General features: G+C 49.8%; 1 protein-coding gene across 4 annotated transcripts in view; it reads right to left on the bottom strand.

Moving 5' to 3' along the window:
* Positions 1-474: 474 nt before the first annotated feature.
* Positions 475-14,639, bottom strand: part of Pkc53E (Protein C kinase 53E) — a 17,905-nt gene continuing 3,740 nt past the window's right edge. The window contains exons 2-13 of one of the 4 annotated variants that reach the window (XM_017906814.1): positions 11,989-12,020; positions 11,808-11,890; positions 9,742-9,853; positions 3,784-3,912; positions 3,069-3,222; positions 2,763-2,991; positions 2,556-2,687; positions 2,203-2,468; positions 1,928-2,129; positions 1,611-1,799; positions 1,406-1,546; positions 475-1,339 (exon numbers count right to left, since the gene is read on the bottom strand). In XM_017906814.1, the coding sequence (XP_017762303.1) occupies positions 1,187-1,339; positions 1,406-1,546; positions 1,611-1,799; positions 1,928-2,129; positions 2,203-2,468; positions 2,556-2,687; positions 2,763-2,991; positions 3,069-3,222; positions 3,784-3,912; positions 9,742-9,853; positions 11,808-11,890; positions 11,989-12,020 (1,822 nt within the window). In that variant the 3' untranslated portion in view covers positions 475-1,186. Of the gene's footprint in view, positions 1,340-1,405; positions 1,547-1,610; positions 1,800-1,927; positions 2,130-2,202; positions 2,469-2,555; positions 2,688-2,762; positions 2,992-3,068; positions 3,223-3,783; positions 3,913-6,812; positions 6,922-9,741; positions 9,854-11,807; positions 11,891-11,988; positions 12,021-14,639 lie in introns of all 4 variants that reach the window. The other 3 variants (XM_017906816.1, XM_017906815.1, XM_017906817.1) reach the window with 3 other exon arrangements.

Genomic DNA, 14,639 nt, shown 5'->3' with positions numbered 1-14,639 from the left:
AGAGAGAAGAGAGAGAGAGAGAGAGAGAGAGACAGAGAGAGAGAGAGAGAGAGATATGAAACGAGAATACGAATCGAATGTTTGTACCGCTAGTAAATTTTAATCCGTGGATAAAATCTGTGCATGGAAATATTCGAGTACTAGTTGCATACGTACTTTTTAACTACTTACATACGAATGTCGTTTAAAGACGAAAAGAGGAACGTTATCGAAACGCGGATAGAAATTTCATACGTTTAACGTGTAAAGATTCGCAACTATTCGTATAACTTTACGTATATAATAGTCGTAATAATAATAATAACAACAATAATAATAACAATAATAATAATAATAATAATAATAATAATAATAATAATAATAATAATAATAATAATGATGATGATGATGATGATGATGATGATGATGATGATGACGATGACGACGATGACGACGACGACGTTGATGACGATGATGATGATGATGATGAAGACAATGACGACGATGATAAGAATGACAATGAATGATCGTAATGATAATAATAAGAATATAATCGTTTCTTCAATATGTATCATTTTTATGTATAAATACGTGTGTGTGTGTGTGTGTGTGTGTGTGTGTGTCTTGGAAGGCAACAGTAGAGTATACCGAGGTAAAAGTATAACAATAACGAACGCGAAGAACGAGGACAATAATTGGGAAATATTTTCGATTCTCGATAAAACCGCAGGAGGAAGCACAATGTTTCCTCAGCGATCGATCGCAGTTTATTTCCGTCCTTTTCTTACCATCACGCGCGATTTCGGATTCGTCACACGAATCCATCATCTTTGCCGATTCGCAATTTTTCACGTTACTAACGCGACACGGGCGACACCACGCGAACATCCCGGTCTTTGCGTTAAGGATACAAGGTGAAAAGTCTTGGGTTGCTTTCACAACCAATGGAGGGGGGGGGGGGGGGGGGGGAGGGGTACGATAGTCGACGGTTTAAACGAGGAGGGATGAAGCGTCAGGGAGAAAGTGAGAGGGGGAAAAGAGAGAGAGAGAGAGAGAGAGAGAGAGGGGCAAGGAGGAGGAAAGAGAAAAGAGAAAAAGTGAAAGCCCTGAGCAGCGAAGAGTCAAAAGACGAATGTCCGAGGACAATGGAGGGAGGAAAACGTATGACGAGATTAAAACTAGCCAGTGACTTAGATATTCTATCGATTTAAACGTGTTGCACGAATTCTGGATTAAGAAACGAGAAACCCATAAACTCTGTTTGATCCAGGTTCATCATAAACAACTTGTCCGTAGGCGTCAAATCTGTCTTCTCCGAGGTGAACTGTTTGTCAAAGTTGCTCACGTCCTTGCGATGTTTCTGTGGGAAACGTTTACGCGTTATTTCTCTCTCGTTCACCTTAAGCGTATATATATGTATACTCACGATCTTTGGCTTGAACGGCGGTTGCACCTCTCGATTCTCGATCTTTTCCCAATCGATTCGCCGGAAAAACGCGTGGCTGCGAACGTCTTCTTCTCCCCGTAGGCCGCAGCCGAGTCTCTTCACCGGATTCTTGGTAAGAAACTGCGGAAACGAGGAAACTTTGCAATTCAAACTTTGCGAGACAGAGAAGATCTCGAGATCTTACCGCTTTGCATATCTCCCTCGCCTCCTTGGATAAGCTCTTCGGATAGCTGACGTTATGCTCCGTGATTGCGGCGAACAACTCTTCTTCGTCCTCGCCGTCGAACGGCGGCTGACCGACCAACATTTCGTACAACAGCACGCCGTATGCCCACCAGTCCACCGACTTTCCATACGGCTGATACAATATGATCTGAAAGAAACGAGCGAAACAATGGATAACACGCTGCAGGATGGAACATGCAGCGGTGGAACCGCGTGAACCGCGTGAACCGCGTGAACCGCGTGAACCGCGTGAACCGCGTGAACCGCGACACTGACTTCCGGCGCAATGTAGTCCGGTGTCCCGCAAAACGTCTTGGTAGTCTTGTCACCGTTGATGCCCTCCTTGCACATTCCAAAGTCAGCGATCTTGATGTGACCATCCTGATCGAGTAACACGTTGTCCAGTTTCAGATCCCGGTACACGATGCCTCGACCGTGGAGAAAGAAGAGACCGATCGCTATTTCGGATGCGTAGAATCTGCGAAAAGGAGAGAGGATTTTTAACAGAGAATCCGAAGAACACCGCGACAGTGGATACGAAGAAGACTTACACAGCGACGGGTTCCTTGAACTTGCCACACTGCTGTATCTGGTACATCAGGTCTCCACCGTTGACGTACTCCATCACGAAGTAGAGCCGATCCATGGTTTGGAAGCAAGAGTGAAGTTGCACCAAGAACGGTGGTTTATTCGACAAGGCCAGCACGCGTTTCTCGACCATGGTACACTCCACGTCGTCATCTTGGATGATGATGTCCTTCTTCAGGATCTTGATGGCGTAGAGTTCGTCGGTACCTTTCCTCTCCGCCAGCATCACCTTGAATACGAGGCCGAGAGTGAGGAAACTAACGTTTTATCTCTTTTACAGCCACGTGTATAGAGACGTAAGGAACGGATGACTGACTTTGCCGAAGCTGCCTTTGCCGAGCACCATTAGGAAGTTGAAATCGCTGGCCCTTATCAGGTCGCTCTTGCCCATGTTGTGCGGGACCTCCTTGTCCTGCGTCGTGGTGGTCTTTTTCGTCACCGAGGTTTTCTACAGAGGAAAAACGTGGAGAACGTTTGACACGTGATGCTATTACGAGCCTCGATCATCCGCCATGAAACGTACTCGCATTTTCACCTTCAACTCTGCAAGATCCACACCCTCCTCCGGTACAGGTACATTGTAGTATTCTCCTTCCTCCTGCGTGAGAAGTTTGAACCAGCCGCTTACCGGTGCTTTGATAAGCTCCGATATCCCGAAGGAGAGTGAACCCATGAAGTCGTTCCTCGACGTTCGATCCCAGTCCCAAACTTCGATCAGGAGTCGCCTGTCTTTGTCCTCTGGTTTCAGGTCGCTGAAAATGAAATGAAAACTCTGGCTATCATCGCGTTTTCGTGCGTATCGCGCAAGGACGCGGTGGTCACCACTTACAAGATGATCGTCTCGTTCCATTCGGGATTCAAGGAGGACTTGATCGTCTTTGTTTTCTTCTTCACGTTGTCCGAATCCGGAATCAACTTCAACTTGACGTAAGGATCCGACAAGCCGTTTGGATCCATCGGAATGAGATTTCGTCCCTGTTTCACTGCAATTCCAGCCAAACGTTAGGATCTCTCGGCGCCCTTGTTCCCTTCGTCTCCGACTCTCTCGACCTATCCAGAGCGACAGTGCCACGGGAAGCAACGAAGACAGGATTTTGTCCGCGATAACCGAGGAGCTTGATCGGGAAGAGAAGCATAACTCGAGCAACGATAATCGCGCAACGATGAAGATCTTCCGTTGGTTCGGTCAGGGCCGGTCTCGCGGCTCGCACAGTCGTTCGACGGAAGCGTCGATAAATCGATCCAAAGATATTTTTAACCACGATTAACGCAGGAAAGCGTGAAAGGACTAAATCCGCTCGCGAACCGTACGGCACCTGGTAGGGCGGCCGTTTTAAAATACGCTTTCGTCATCGACGCGAAGACGCTTTTCTCGTTGGTCGGGAGAGAGAGAGAGAGAGAGAGAGAGAGAGAGAGAGAGAGAGAGAGAGAGTGAAAGAGAGAGAGAGAGAGAGAGAGAGACATAGAGAGACAGAGAGAGAGAGAGAGAGAGAGAGAGTTGGAGTGGAAGGTCGAAAAGCTGGGGGCAGCAAAGATAGACTTACCTTCGACGGTCAGTTTGCTTCCGGAACATGCGATGTGCAAGTTTATACGACCACGTCTTTCCGTATGATCGCATCCACAGAGATTCGGCACGCTCTCCTCGCATCTCTTGTGTACGTTCATGTCGCATGCTACGTTATTAGATCATGATTGATTATAATCGTTGTTCAACGTTCGCTGGCACATTTACGTTGCAGCCAGACCGGCAATCTCGTATAATTTTCTCTTACTTTTTTATTCTTTCTCGTCCATTTCTCACACGCATATATATATATATATATACACATACACATATATATACATATATATATATACATATGTATTTTTTTTTCTCTCTTCTTGCGTTCTTTACTATTTTGCATTTTTGCCTCAAAAGTGTTGGTTCGAGCAGCAGGATACAGGATAGGGGCGCGGTTCTTCACGCGTTTCATTCGCTATCGAAACTGCAGCTGCCGACCGTCATTTTCTTTCTTCTCGTCTTTTACTCGATCCGTTCGGTCGTGTTATCTATTTCTCCTCTAGGCGATTCCGGTCGATTTTCCTCGATGGAAAGGCGTAATCGAGACGCACGATCGGGGCTGCAGTCGAAAGTGCACACGCGCGAATCTCGACGAACAACCGTCCGAAAGTCATGCTCGGTCGACGAGGATTCGTGCTTAAATCGAAATACAAAAGGGAGTCGTGCGAATTACGAGGAGATTATCGACGCTGTTGATTAGCATTCTCTTCCGCTCGCGTTCATCAATTTCGATTTGCGTCGCATCGATCGATAACACCTCGTAATCCTTGACTGCGAAAGATGCGAGGTACAACGAGAAGCGGCCACTACGACAAACCACGTGATCGTTGAACAGGTAGACGGGTGATCGACGCTGGACGTCGAGATGTACGCAACGGTACCGATAGCGCGAAGGAAGGAAGAGACAAGAGATCGCGAGATCGTCGTACAGAGGGACGAGAAGAGACGAGTAGAGTGAAAAATGTAAAGTTGCAAAGTGAAATTTCATCGAACGACACGTGATGTAAGTATATACACGAGTAAGTACGAGAGTTGGAACACACGCGAGCATACGTACAGATGCTTATACACATACGCGCGCGCATACATACATACACATATAGTGGAGAGGATACGTAGAACGATGTCTGTAAATAATATGCAACGAAAGGGTTGTACAGCGAACGAGAAGGAAAGTATCGCGTTCGCGTTTACTCGGTAACGAGCAAAGGACACAACTACACAGTACGTATCGGTATCGAGATAATTACGAGCATGCAGAACATGTATCGTGTGTCGTAAGTATGTACAATCTCTAAGTATGCAGATCGCGGATAAATACCGTACGCACAGCGTTGCTAAGGTAATTCTATGTACACACAGGCGGTGACGAGGCTTTCCTAACTGTGCGACAGGAGGACAGTGTGGCGAAAAGAGGAACGGGAGAAGCAAGCGAGGAGGAGCTAACAGGCGAACAACCAAGTGCAAGGTTCTCTTCTTCCACGGTAAACGGAACGTGTAACAACGTGTTTATGCGACGAATTAAAGGGGGATGGTGCAGCAGCAGCAGCAACAGCAATGGTCACCGGCAACCATCCAACACAGACACGAGCAACGGAATCGGCGCGTCTATTGGACAAACACGCGGATGAGTTACGGGGTAGTCCAGGGGAAAGAGAAATACCTATTCGTCGACGCCTCGAACATCGCGAACGTCGATTAACGGACGTTCCACAGCGTCGAGGATTGCATGGGACGTCTTCGATCTTGCGAGTCGCGTAATTCCATTTTCGTTTGCGCGCCACCTATCGCGCGGGATGCGAATCGAAACGGCGAAAAACGAGCAAACCAGCGTTTTAACGTCGATCACCGAAACGCGTGGTCGTCGAATCGACCACCAAACTCTACAGAGGAAACGACAACGTGGATGACGATAACGATGACGACGACGATGACGACGACGACGACGACGATGACGATGATGATGATGATGATGATGATGATGATGATGATGATGATGATGATGATGATGATGATGATGATGATGATGATGATGATGATGAAGAAGAAGAAGAAGGAGAAAAAGAAGAAGACGACAAAAACGAGAGATGAAGAGATCAAAGTGGCTGTTCGATACTCGCAGCGACGTGGAAAATACGAGATTTTTCCTAGTCTTTTCTCGCGCGAGAACTTGTAATTCCGACCGATTAGCCGCTGCACGGCTCGACTTTATTTCTTCTCGTTGAAACGTCGAAAGAAATCGTCGCGGTCTATACGGGATCAACGAAGCGGAAGCCGTCGAGGTTCTCAAACGAGACGAGAAAAGCGAAGAGAGAGTGAGAGAGAGAGAGAAAGCGAGAGAGAGAGAGAGTGAGAGAGAGAGAGGGGGGGAGAGAGAAACGCGAAAGGAGAAACGACCGAGAATCTCGTTGAACTCGAGCTTACAGCAATTCGTCGAAGAGGTACTCGGGTATATATATATATATATATTCGTATATATAATATCGCGTACGTAGATGAGGCGAGGAAAAGATGGGAACACTGATAGTGACACGCAGAAGCGAAGCTCTATTATTGCGTTATTTCGGACATTTACGTGGCAATCGAGCGAAATCGTTCGATCGGCTGTATGTAGTTGCAGCAAGTAGTAAATAAGTACGAAGGACGATCGTACGCTACTCGAGAGATCGAATCGTTTGATCGAGAACGGGAGACGGATGTTTGAGAGAAATTGATCGCACAGTTCGTATATAAGAACGGGTAGCTCGTTTCGGCTGGATCCGAGAGGGTGACAGCGCAACGCGCGTTTTCGCGTGGTTTTCGCGTGGTTTTCGCGTCGGTTGGAAAGGGGGTGCGCGACGAGAGATGGCACACGCGATGGCAGCTGTTTCCACTCGAATCTAGACGAACGCGAACCGCCGTATCGAAGATAATAGCTACATACGTGAAGAGATAAACGCGTGCGAAATCTAGCCGCTTCGTGGAATGTATTACGGACTGAGTTTTTGTTTGATCGTAATGTTTGTTAACTACCTGAACATTTAAGTCCCTGATGCGCGATACCGTGAAGCATCGAGCCGCAGTGGTCGCAGAAGGTTGGCGTCAGGTACGTGAAAACCTCCCATTTGTGTGCGGTGCTCATCTGGGAACAAGAAACAGCGGCCCGGGAAAGCCCGGTCCTTCATTGTGATCTGATCCTCTGATTCCGAGCGATACCGATCGAATCCTCGCTATACCACCCGGCCATTACCGTATCCCGAACTCGCTAAATCGCGTTTGTCCGCCGATATTTCATCGATACCTTTTTTTCCTTTCTCGCTTCTCGCTTCTCGCTACGATTAGACGCGTTCGAGATGGTCGTCGCGACCAAGGGTGAATCGGCGCGATATCCGATCCCATCGTCAGGAACACGCTTTAAAACAGCGCTGGAGAAAGAATCGTATCGTGCACGATTCTCGAAGGGAAAGGAGAAAAGAGAGACGTCTTTCGCGAGAAAAAACCTATTTCTCGCGGAGGGATCCTCTGCCCGTGACAAAGATAGCCGGCTGTTTAGCTTGCCCGGGGTATAACGTTGTTCCCTCGGAACCCGGTTAAGGCTCACGCCTTTGCTCGCCAAATTCGATTTCTCTCTTTCTCTTCTTGCTTTCCGCCGCGGCGGACGCGACGGTCGCGACGGTCGCGACGGTCGCAGCAGGAAGAAAAAAGGAAGGGAGGAAAAGGGAGGAAAAGGGAGAAAAAGATGGAGAAAAGCGAGGGGACGAACGGGGGAGAGGACGGATCGGGATGGGCTGAATGGACTGGCCCGTGAACGAGACGGAGAGAGACAAACGCGAGAAAGAGAGAGGCGAGAAGAGCGGGAGAAGGGTGGTGTAAAGTAGGCCTTGCTTCGCGGACCGACAGAGCGACGCGCTCCTCTGCCTCCATTTTCCACGGGCTTCTCTCTCCTTCTCCAGCCGGTTTTCCCACCGTTTCTCCAACGACGTTAATCGATATCGACGCCGCTCTTTTCTCCATTCCTCGTTCCTCTGCCGTTCTCTCGGCTCCTGACATTCGTCTCGGCCCATCGGATTGTCATACGCGTTCCACGCTAGCTCCGACGGAGCGTGTTGACCGGCGGGGTCTCCGTCTCTCGACGTGGTCGGGACGCAAAGGTGCGCACGGAGGTATCGCCGCGAGACCACGAACAAAGATCGTTCGTTTCTGCTCGTGTTGGTGTTCGCGTTACTCGGGGAGGGGTATAAGGGAAAACGCGAATCGAGACGCGCGACAAAGATTACAGGCACACCACACACATACACACACACACACACACACACACACACACACACACACACACACACACGGTGTAGAGAACGGATTGGCGGTGACACATGATGCGACGTAAATAAACGTGTAAAGAGTGCGGGACAGATTATTCGATAAACACGTAGAAGCGGTAGAGACACAGAATACATAAACAGACTGTACAAAGTTGAAGAGCTATTTACAAATATAATATAATAAAGGATCGAAGGTTGCCCTTGTTCGGAGCAACTTTAAAATCCGAGATAAGACGTTACCCACGGCACGCTCGCGACAACGCGTTCCCTTTCTATCGTCTAGACTAAGTCCGTTCTTTTTGTCTCTTATTTTCTCTTTTCTACGGTTCGAAGCTAGGTGAAAGTTTGCGAGCAATTTTCTCTATCTATCTATCGCGGGCCTCGCCGCGATCATCGCCATGCAATTCGATGTCGTCGCGTGGTCGTCGAGTTCTACTAGTCCGCCTATCGAGAAACTCGGCGGCAACTACGAGAAGAGACGATAGATCCGACCATGTAACGCGAATATCAAGCTTCGACGTCTAAAAGGCCAAGCTAAATATCGCGCATACTATTGTACGAACATCAACGTCTGTGCACACGCGTCGTAGAAAGTAAAACGAGGAAAAATGTGAGAAGGTTCCAAGGAGCGAGTAGGATCGGGACGTTCCGCGCCCTCGTGTTAAATTTCGCCAAGACAAGAACCGAGACAAGATCGGAGAAGAAAAAAGAAAAAGAAAAAAAAAAAAGAAGAAAGAAAAAGAGTTTGAAAAATCCGACTCTATTTCGCGGAAGAACGTCGGTAGCAAGAAGAACGTTTCAAGATTATACTGGTAAAATGAGGAAAGGATTCCACGATATACGCGATATTTACGATAAACGTTTACCGGAGATACGGACCGTGGTGGCGCTAGTGAGTTAAGTGGAAAATCGGCCGAAAGCAGGCGTCGCGGTTTCTCGCGAAAGGATTAAGAAAAGAAAGTGTCGATCGTCGGATCGATAACAACGCGTGCTCGTAGAGGCAAGAGGTCGAAAGTAGCGGAAAGGCAAAGAGAACCGAGCGGACGAAAGAGGAACGGAAGCGTTTTTCTTCCGTCTCTTTCTTCTTCCGCTTCCGGCGCTCTGCCTCGCACCCACCCTTCGCTTCGCTTGCCCCTTCCGGGGTGGAGTAAACGGATTACGCGATTCCGCGCGCGCTCGCAGAGATAAACGAAGAAGAAACGCGTACACGCGAGCGAGTACACTGGATATCTGTCCGCGTGGAAAAGCTCGAAAGAGAAGAAAGTGGAGAAAAGTTAATTCGATAGAACTTTTGCGACAGAGACAAGCTTGGCGAAAGAATATTTACAAAGAAGGAACTGCGGGAAGAGGAGTAAACGGAAGAAGAGGAAGTAGAAGAAGAAGAAGAAATAGAAAAAGTAGAAGTGAAAGAAGAAGAAGAAGAAGAAGTGTAAGTAGAAGACACGAAGAAGATTAGAAGGGAGAAGACGAAGACAAAGCAACACCACGAACAAACGGTGGACCAAAGACAAAATGTACGGTCAAGTGTAATGTGCGAGAGTGTATGTGTCCTTTTTTCTTTTCGTGTGTCTGTGCGCGTGTGACTGGTTGCGTGTTCTCGTTTTTTTTTTTTCTTTTCATTTTCTTTGTTTTTAATATGATACCTTGGCACTTCATGCCCTGGTGGATGACACCATAGAGAAGACTACCGCAGTGGTCACAGAAGGTGGGGCTGTTGTAGGTGTGTTGCTTGAATTGGTGCTTCGTCCGCGTGTCCTGCGTTATTACACCATTACACCGTGCACACACACGCAGACTCTTGAGTCATGGCGTGAGAATGGTGATCCGGACGTGGATTTGGATATGGACGGGGATCCGGATCGGGATCGGGATCGGGATCGGGATCGGGATCGGAATCGGGATCGGAATCCAGGACACACGGTGGGATCGAGTGAACGAAGGCAGGATTCGTTCGCGTCTCGCCATTTCCCTGATAAGCGAACCAACGACGAGGCATCGCGGCATCTGCTCCGCGAACGCGTACACGAGCGCTCGAGCGTGTATAGGTACGCGCGTGGCGCGGCATGGCGTCCGGAATAAACCGGTCGACATCGGTACGAGTTAGAAACGCGGCTTCCAACGACGGTAACCGCGAAACGAGCAAGTTTCGCGGCTCGAACGGACAAGAGTGACACCATCGCGATACCCCGTCGTCCCACTCCGCGCCGTACTCCATTAAACGCTCAAAGTTACGCTTCGCTTTCAAACTAGCCAAGTGGCAACTCGATTATTGCCCTCTCCGACCCGACTGGTGACTCGGTAACCGCCGTGTTCGCGGACGGTGTCCGTTAACCGACACCCGAACGCGTGCGATTACTCGAGCAATCGACGCAGATGGTTCGGTCACGAGGGAAATCGGGGGGGGAGGGGGATGGGGGGGGGCGCGATCGAAAGTGCACAAGGGATGCACGAGGTAGACAAGGGATGTCGAGAAAGAGTCGTCTTCGAAGCACAGAAGCACAAGGAAATCAGCACCAGGGCCAAGGAAGACGCTAGGACATTGATCGGTTTAATCGAGATACCGAAATGTAAATAAAAATCATATTCGTTGCGCAGTGGTCGGGCAAACAAACGTTCGCGACTCGTCGTCGAGCGTCCTCGACTTGCGGCCAACGACGCCGCGCGCGCGAACCACCACGAGTCGAGAACGTTGTTCCCGTTCAAACGATTTCGACCGACGAATTTCCTTATATTTGTCCGCATAATTATTCCGTGTTACAAGCGTGGTTAAACGAAGCGCAGAAAACGCTTAGGCCAATCGTGCGCGGTGCGAGAAAACGTGGAGAAATGTATATATAGCTCTTAGCCCCGGGTGTCCTTTCCCTGTTTACTCCAGCCGAGGATCATCATCCTTATCATCCTTAATCGTCGCGTTACGCCCTTTTGTCTTTTGGCCCGAGCGACTCGTTTCCACTCGTTTTACCCTTCTTCTCCTCTCTCTCGCGCGCGCGCACACACACACGCACGCACGCACACACACACGCACACGCACGCTCGTTTTCTCTAATTTCTCCTCATCTCCTCATCTCCTCATCTCCTCATCTCCTCATCGCACTTTTATTCGCGCAGCCGGACATATCGATATTCCGCGATCCAAGTATCCGAGTGCGATCGCGTGAAATTCATTAGCTGGTAAAAAGACCACACGGCCATCGGGATCGATCGGGCCGTAAAAATACGCTCGGTGCGCGTTTGGTCGACGGAAAGCTCGACCTCGATATCGATCCGACAGCGACCTTCCTTAACTACTCCGCGCATTTCGCAGCGGCCTGCCGATACGCTCGGCCCTCTGCCACGCACGCTTTGCACGCGTGTTTAGCTCTCGTGCCGTTAATTAACGCGTGTTAAACGACGCCAGAATGAAGAGAGAGAGAGAGAGAGAGAGAGAGATTTCTTTTTCCTCTTAACTCGCAACGCGTCCTCCGCGATCTCTCGAGAAGATCGCGAAGGGAAACTTTGCCTGTGGCTGTGGCGCGTTACGGAAGTTGGGTATACGAGTAAATCGAGTCGCGAAATATCGGTCTATTTTTCCAAAACGAGACGCATCTAATAGAACGTCCTTGGCTTCGGACGAAAGAGAGAAAGGCGTGATAAAACTGCGTCGAGAAAGAAGAATAATAAACAAAAAGAATCGTGTGTAACGAGATGTACGTAGTTGGTGGATACTCACGTCCGAGTCAGCTCCCTTGTCGGCACCAGGGCACGTGAAGGTCACGTATTCGTGGCATCGTTTATGAACGACGAAACTGCAGACTGAAACACAAGCGGCAAATTGGAGCCAAAGTTCTTCCGGGGACGACAGATCGCGGCTGAGGAAAGGTCGATCGCGTGGAAGCCCCGGTCGTTCTTACCTTGGCATTGGTATCCTTGCTTCCCGAAGCCCCTGAAACAAAAGTTTCCGTCACGAGATTAATTTTCCCCGTTACAGGTTTCGTCGTTCCTTCGCTCTCCTTTTCGTACTTTGCCGGATCCTTATCCACGCGTACGCGGAAGGAAGGGGTGAGAAGACGCCGAGTTCCACTCGAGTCGCAGCACCGGAAACACCGCGTTTCCTCCACTCTCCAGACGAAGGAAAATAATCCGAACGATTAGTCGCGACGGAAGATGCATCTTCCGGTGATCGGTGTTGGTCGCTCTATGCGTTGCTTCCACCATCCCGATCAGATCCATTTCCAGCGAGGTGATCGATATTTCGATAACGCGTGCACGTGCTCCCGATCGTGTGACCACGAGTCGAACGGAACGAGCTGTCGCGAGATAAGCTCGAGGATCGTTTTTCGCGCCACCCGGCCTCACAAACAGACGCGTAGGAAGGACGCGTGAAACGGCAGGCTACGAAGAAAGGAGTAAGGAAAAGGAGGAGAATCGATGCAAATCCGCGATTAACCTAGATTTCTTCGCAGCTTAAATGCGTGGTCGCAGCGTGGTCGCTACGTGGAGCATGGGGCTACGTTGGTGGGCGTCGCGCGACGTCGCGAAAGCGTTTTATCGGCGCGAAACGCGTTAGTTTCAGAGCTAGCGCAATTCGAAACGAAGCTCTGCCGGTTATCACGGGGCAAAATATCCGAGCGAGAATTTTCGATCGACCGATTGGCCGCCTAGCTAATCGACCGACGAGTTCCGATAAACGATCTCGCGCGTCAAAGCGACGTCGCGATATAGCGCGCGGGTCCATGGTGTTGTAACGGGGTGGTAAAATCGGTGAAGCGTGCGAGTTTTCGACGAGAAGTCGATGGAGTGGACTATTCCGTGGGAAAATGGGGCGCACAGCGCTTGAATCGAGGATCCAACGTATGTCGGGATCGCGATGGCTACCCGTAACCGGAATAACGAGCAGATCGGATCTATTTTCGACGCAGCGTGCTCCGGAACCGACATCGGCTGCAGCCCTTTGGAAAATTAAGGCCTTTGGAGCATTTAATGGAGCGATTCTCGAGCGGATGCTACGAAACGGAGCCATCGTCCGCGTACCAACGACGAACAACACCCTCGCTGCTCGCGAACGACCGAGTTTCCTTCGCACGACGGCTGCTAGCTACGATCTTTATGACGAAATTAGCCGGATATTCGAAGCGAAAGCCGATACGGGAGAAAGACGGTGGCGCGCCTGTACGTGTGCGGATAGGCGAGGCAGAGGGAGCTAGTTACACAGGTAGGGCACGGTGAAAATTTGCCATGCTTGGAACACGGTTATCCCGTTCACAGTGCCGGGGACGATGAGAGACCGATCGATCGATCGACGAAGGTCCGGAAGAGAAGGAAAAAGTACTCGGACTGGTAAACTGGTAGCCGCCGACAAAGGAAAAACGAGACGCAAACGACGTAACGTACTCTCCTCGAAAACGTATCGATTCACGGCCGGGACGATAAAGTTCGATACGAACGAGCACCGTGTGGCATTTTTCCAATCTCTTCTGGAGAAAATCTGATCGAGCACGAAATTATATACCCGCGGAGCGGCAGGTGCTTCTTGGACCGTGACGGGTTTCCCGGGCTCATCGGCGACCTTTCCGATTCGCGCGAGAATCCATCGAAAGCCTTTTGTTCCAAGCTAATTGGGTTCGCTCGGTTTTCATCGATTTTCTAGTCTCCGCGACCCCCTGCTGAAACCCTCGCTAAAACCCCGCTAAAACACCCCGCGCGCATCCTTCGTCAAAGACCGCAACGAACCGCAACGAACCGCAACGAACCGCTAAAAATTCCCAAACGGAGCGTCGTCGACGTCCTCCTCCTCTTCGTATTCCTCCTCGTATTCCTCCTCGTATTCCTCCTCGTATTCCTCCTCGTATTCGCCGTCGTCTCGAGGAGCACGTGTCCTTGCCACTCGCGTGGAATTATCGAACGCGAGACTCTGTGTCGGAAATAATAAAAATCAGGCGTGCACCTGAGACCGAGTCACCTGGATCAGGCTCTAGCTAACAACCGCGATTCGTTGTTCGCTCGTTCGATGGAGGTCGAAGGGGAAATGGAGACCCGGTGGCAACGCGCGCAACGTCTGGTGAATGAAATTCTTAACGTTCGATGCAAAATTCAACAGGCAGCTCGAAGGCGCTGGCCTTCCGCCAGAACACGCTCGCTTTTATGCAGCGTTTTTAGATTCCGCGAAACATACGAGCGCCGCAAAGCAGACGAAATACATGGCCAAACGACTTTTCCTGCGATCATAGAGGGTAGAGTAGAAGAGGCGAGGGTGAAACTTGAAGCTAATGCAAATTCGAGCGCGGTATGTACGCGCAACGCGCAACGTGCAACGCGCAACGGGCAACGCGCAACGAGCGTACACGCCGATACGAGAGGGACGCGAGTGGATTCTCCTGAATTCCCGAGGAATGATCGCGATTGCGGCAATTCGTGTCCCGATACTCGCTGCAATCTCCACTACCGGAGGTCCAACGCGCGAATAAAACGGAAATTTCGTTTGCCGAAAGGTAATCGAAAATCCGATGCCCGAATTCCGAAATTTCCTACAATCGATTAATCCTTCCCGTTTTCTCTTCTCTCC

The sequence above is a fragment of the Eufriesea mexicana genome, unplaced genomic scaffold (assembly GCF_001483705.2).
Source record: "Eufriesea mexicana isolate 0111107269 unplaced genomic scaffold, ASM148370v2 scaffold6179, whole genome shotgun sequence".
NCBI classification, from domain to species: Eukaryota; Metazoa; Arthropoda; class Insecta; order Hymenoptera; family Apidae; genus Eufriesea; species Eufriesea mexicana.
The sequence above is the reverse complement of the archived record's forward strand: the minus strand, read 5'-3'. Positions and strand labels throughout refer to the sequence as shown.